Source organism: Leuciscus leuciscus, assembly GCF_965113295.1.
Source record: "Leuciscus leuciscus genome assembly, chromosome: 4".
NCBI lineage: Eukaryota > Metazoa > Chordata > Actinopteri > Cypriniformes > Leuciscidae > Leuciscus > Leuciscus leuciscus.
The window spans coordinates 6,968,132-6,974,179 of NC_138728.1; the positions used below are offsets into that span (position 1 = coordinate 6,968,132).

Below are 6,048 nucleotides of genomic sequence, written 5' to 3' on the forward strand. Positions count from 1 at the left end.
TTCTGAGCCGGATCATATTTCACCCCAAAATCAAGTTTAAAAAAATATATATATATATTTTACATTTAATTGTTTTTAAGAAAATTGAGCTTATTTTAGCACCTTTTTAGGATTTTTTTGCATTGTGACATTTTCTTGCCAATTAACTACAAATGCAAATTAAATTTCCCGAGTGGAACATGTTAGGACATGTTTTTTTTATGTATAAAATAGAAAACTATACATATATATTCAGTACTTCAGATACTATGAATATTATGCCCTTTACAACAAGTAATATAATTTATTGTGTGTTTTTTTCATTGCTACTGCTATTGACAGTTGGTGGAGAGGATTAAAAAGTGCTTAATTGTCATGAAAATAATTCCACAATGCAAAACAGCACCATCAGCAGTCAGTTTTGCTGTTCAATCTGGTTGCGGGAGCCACTAGATATATTTAAACAGCCCTCCATGATGGGTAATTTTAACATTTCTTGCATTAATGTTTAGCCAGATGTTCACCCGTCAGTGAATCTTCAAAAGTGCATTTATCATCATGATTCATTATCCCTGTCTTCCTGTTCCATTAGCAAGTCCAAACCCAGAGCGATTGCTTATGGCTGCTTCTGCGTGGAAGCACAGGTCACGGTCAAGGCAGTGCAATCATTCTGTGAAATATCCCACAGCTCTTTATTGATTTCCTGCCTGCTCTCTCTCTCTCTCTCTCTCTCTCTCTCTCTCTCTCATTCTCTGCATAATTTGCCTTTATCTCTCTCACGTTCTCATTTTCTCCTCCAGCATTTCACATTGTTGGCCATAGTTTCTGTCAAAACATACTACTATAACCATAACAAATTATGACATTTGTATAAACAAAGTAAAATGCATTCAGGTTCTTTTGCCCTTTTGCTTAATCTCATTTGAATTACCACGATTTATATAAATTAAAATTGTAATCAGTAGTATAAGCTTTTAACCTAACTCAATTTAACTTGTGTCATACAAGAATAATAGTGTACTATTTTGACAAAAATTAGAAAAATAGCAAAAAGCAACATATTCTTCAAATTACACCATTAATATCAACACAAATAGCTGTAGATTGTTTTTCATTGCACATTAAGTACCAAATAATATAATAAAAAAATAGTAAATAAGATGTTAGACCTATAGCTATTCTCAGCTTTAAAATCTGTCTCCAGTAATCACACAAAATATATATATATATATATAAAATAATGCGGTAAAATGTGAGGTAAATGAAAATGTTGAATAAATAGGAAATTAAAAAATTCAACTGATATTTTCAAATATATTTTTTGCTCTCTCCATTATATTTCCATTTATCTCTCTGGTTCCATCTGTTTTTCTCACATGCTCATTCTTTCTAATTTGCATCTCTCTCTCTCGCTCTCTCTCTCTCTCTCTCTCTCTCTCTCTTCTGCGCATGCGCTGGTAGGCGGGTTACATGGATTTCAACACCTTATACACATTCACACACACTCGCTAATATTACGCATTCCCGAGCTGATACGCTGCCCGGGCTTCAGTGCAGCACACGGGCTATGGAACGGGACGCGTCTCCTCTCTTCCACTTCCACGAGCAGCATGCGAGACGAGGACCGACATGACAGCGAACAGCCGAGGGACCAAAGCCGCTCCTCCCCGTGTGCAGCGCTGGCTGTCCGTGCCGAGGCCGGGAGCGGGTGCGGGAGTCCGGCTGCTCCGGTACGCCGCGCTGGTGGCGGTGTGCGCGCTCTGCTACAGTAACTCTCTCTGGGGGGAGTTTGTTCATGATGATATATGGGCCATCTCCAACAATCCAGATGTCAGACCGGGCTCCAGTCTCCGGAGCATCTTCACCAATGACTTTTGGGGCAAACGGATGGCTGATAACACCAGCCACAAATCCTACCGTCCGCTCTGCATCCTCACTTTCAAGTAAGTCCATCATCTCGTGCAATGATGAGACCTGGAGCCAGTTGCATAACCATAGCCATTATATTAAGACTGTGTCTTAGGAATTAGTATGACCAAGTTAGTTAGGGGTAATCAGTCTCACTTTTGGGTTTCAAATTAGAGCAATCTATGTTTTTATGTAACTGACTTAAAAAAAAAGTTTTGAAAAGTCTTAATATGACTAACTTGTAAGACTAGTCTAAGCAGTTTATGCAACTTTCCACAGAAGTTGCTTTTCATCGGAAGACGAGCAGGTTTAGTTACCAACATTTAGTTTGAAGGGTATAAAAAGAGTTTTTGATGTCTTTTATGCAAACTTTCATAAGAAGACTTTTACATGACTGGAGTCACATGACCAAGAGCTGTTTAATTCAATTTAGACTCTCTAAAAGATTATAGATCTGTCATGTCATAAAACATGTCACAATACAGATACCATATTTGGTATATTAATAATGAGCCTCATTTTGCACAAGTAACCGACTAATGATTGCATGATTAAGTAGTAGGTTTCAAAGCATTGTTTTATTACATAAAAGTAAAAAGGATTATGTCATGCCTTTCCTCGGTGTTAATAAATAAAATGTTCTCACTTAAAATATATTCTTTTAAACTGAAAGAAAATGCATGTGTAAAAATACGTATGTAACTGGGTTATTGTTTTAACTCATTGAGTAAGCGCGTACTTAAGGCGTTATAAGTGCTTTGTTAATTTTTGTAATCACAAAGGTAGGCGTTATTGCCTTCAAAGAACACCATGACTAATCGCGCAAATCACTTGACCCACCTCTCTAAAAACGCAACGCTCGTGTCGAGACACAGTCTGATGAACGCAAGAACATGTTGTGCGTGAACGCGCATTTAAAGATGTGAAAAGACGTCAAGTTCACGTTCAGTTTTTAACATTACGCAGTTGTTTACACACAATGCCAGTCAACACTTGTTGCGCAGTTGATATAGAGAGCTGTTTAAAGTTACTTTTTTTTTTTTCTCAAAGTGCACCAAGCACAACATAGTCATTACAAAAAAGTGCTTGTAAATCGTGAAATTAAACAGACTAGTACGAGTGTATGAGTAGCAGACGGTCAGACAGTCCGAGATAAGCTCGTGTGTTTTTTACTCCAGATTCAGAACGAGGGGCGTTTCTTTCTCTTGGATGACGTCATAGTCCATATGGCGCGCGCGTCTGACAGCTCTGCAACATCGCGAGCGATCCACATCCACACACCAGTGTTAACACAAAGAGAACGGAGGAGGACTTTGTTCCTTTATAGTCAGAAAAGGAGGCGTTGTGTATTTATAGCAAGGCAATTAACTGCCTACTCTGCGCCTCATATTTTATCTCCTTTATTTTTGGAGCAGCCAGACACTTCCTGCTCCCTCCTTTGCCCAGGATAGAGATCTCTCTTTCTGTTAATGTATAGGCAGTAATTTTAGCTCAGTCTTGTTTCAGCACCAGAAGACCTTTTGAATATTTATAATGCATGAATTAGTGTAATTGGAAAGTGGTGCCAAACGATAAATGGTTTCCAGGGTGTTGCTATGCAGTTAGTAAGGCGTTCTAAGGGATAATAGTGCATTGCTGCTAGGTGGTTACTTACTGGCTCAACCCTATATGACAAAAGAATATGGTCTTGTTTTAGAGTGGTAAATGTATTGCATTCAGAGACAAGTTTAATACTTAGAGGCTTTTAGAAAGTTTTGAGAAAGGTAACCCTTGTATTTTGGCGGCCATCAGTCTTCAAACGTATAATTTGTGCCGTGTATCACATCATGAGAGATCGAATGGGTGCTGCTCGTTCCCCACTGTGTGTGTATGAGTGAAAAAGAGATAAAAAGAATACCCTTGAGCCCAGAGGCGTATATGTGTGAGAGCAAGAGAGAGCTGTGAGCTTGCAGGCTGCTCTTGTATCTCAGCACGATCCTTGTGTCTTTTATCTGCTCTTTGATGCCGTCTTGACAGGCTCTTGAAAAACTTCAGCTGTCTTTCCCAGACGGGCACAGATAGTTGGAGCTTAGAGCAGAGCCTTTAACACAACGCGAGCAGATATAACTAGAGCTGCCTCCAAATTTGGAGGATTAGTTAGACAAAAATGAAATTTCCGCCACTATTTACTCACTCGTGTATATGCTGTTTTCTTCCCTGGGGCACAAAAGTAAAGGATTCTGAAGAATTGATACGCAGCTCTTGGTATACGTCAAGAGATCATACCATGGCTGCTATATTTGAAAGGTGCAGTTAGCAATTTCTGAGAAACGCTGTTGATATTTGAAAAGGATCAACCCTACCCAAAAGGGCCCTAGGACCCTACCCAAAAGGATCACACCCCTATCTTGATAGCCCCACCCACAAATTCACAAACGCTATGCAGCACAGGCCCCTCCCCCTTCATGAGTGGATACGCCCCTTACTGCTGATTGGCTACAAGTAGTTTTGGTGCTCGGCCCTATCCACTTTCCACAGCGTTTATCAGAAATCACTTACTGCACATTTAGGGGTCATGACATGGACCATTTTTATTATTTTAGTATGTCCCTTGAGGTTCACCTATAATCTTAATAAAGTGTTTTGCACAAAAGCAAATATTTATATATATATATATATATATATATATATATACACACATATACAGTATATATATATATATACACATATATATAATATTATATTTTATATATATATATATATATATATATATATATAAAAACTATTATTTTCAACCTTCATTCTGATCCTCTGTCTGAAACGATCCTTTGTAAGGTAATTAAAGATAAAACTTAATTAAAAATTTTATATAATATACAATGTCTAAAAAATTAAGTTGAATAAATATAAATATTATTTCTAGCAAATATAAAAATACATTGCTAAAAAAAATATATAATTCTTTTGTGGTGGGGCCAGTGAAAGTGTGGGTAGGGCTAGTATACAGTATACTGGAAATAGAAAAATAAATACAATTTAAAATATGTAATATAGAATTTAAAAAATATATATTATTTCTAGGAAATATAAAATACATTGCTAATATAAAAACAAAATAAATAATATAAAAAAAAAACGTAATAATAATAATAATTTATTGTTGTTCTGTGGAAGGGCCAGTAAATAGTTGGCAGCGAGGGTAAAAATTGGAAGTACTTGATTGGTCGAGCAGAAAACCCCGCTGTCATGATACATTTATGTTATATTTTGGAGGTTGTTGGAGCTTCACAGCCCCTATTCTTTCTACTTTTGTGTTCCATGGTGTGGAATGTCAGTAATTCAGCTATTAATTTTCACATATTTTCCTCAAATCGGTTGGAGTATCTCCCCTGCTCTCTGAGAGAATTGCAATTAGCTGATGTTAGCTGTGACCAAGAGTTTTCCATGGCTCTGTGATTGCAGAATATGCTGTTCGAGGGAAACTAAAGACTGCACACTCAGGATGGATGGCTAGATTTTTATCTTCATTTCTGATGAGGCTTGAAGACATTTTCTAGTTCTCCTGTAGAGACTGTATTGCACACACTCACGCCTGGATGTCACATTAATCAGCGGTGGTTAAACAAACACAGGCTTATTATTGCCTGCAGATGTACAAACTGTTTCACAGTCATTATCGTTTTCCTTCCATCATTTCATTAACTGTCACTCTTTCACTCTCATTCAATTTCCTCTCGTTCTCCTCTTGTTCTCCACCCTGGCCACTGAACGTCATGCTCGGAGCTAAATATTAAGTGACTCGTGTAGAACTTTTTATGCTTGCATAACAAAGTATGCCGTCCAAGTAAAGGTCTTCAAATACTGTTATCTGGAATTTATCCTGACAAGTCTTAGAACTTGTTCGTTTTACGGTCCAAATGGGGTAGCACTCAAAAGTCCCTCTGAAATCATCTCTTATTTAAGTAACTTATGATTAAAGAACTTTTTGATTTTGATGTTAATTTGATTTTAGTTACTGGCATCAATGTTAATGGTGTTCATACTTATAGGTTTAGAGGAATGAACGAATGTTAACAGCGGAAGGGTTTGGAGTGACATGACAAAAGAATACATGAGAGAATTTTCATTTCATACATTTTCAGAATATGAAGAAAAAATAAATAGTATTAACCCTCTGATGCA

The 6,048-nt window shown here is 37.2% G+C and overlaps 1 protein-coding gene across 1 annotated transcript in view; it reads left to right on the forward strand.

The window, feature by feature from the left end:
- The first annotated feature begins 1,424 nt into the window (after window positions 1-1,424).
- Window positions 1,425-6,048, forward strand: part of tmtc1 (transmembrane O-mannosyltransferase targeting cadherins 1) — a 44,400-nt gene continuing 39,776 nt past the window's right edge. The window contains exon 1 of the mRNA XM_082167075.1: window positions 1,425-1,922. Coding sequence (XP_082023201.1) covers window positions 1,609-1,922 — 314 coding nt within the window. The 5' untranslated portion in view covers window positions 1,425-1,608. The remainder of the gene's footprint in view (window positions 1,923-6,048) is intronic.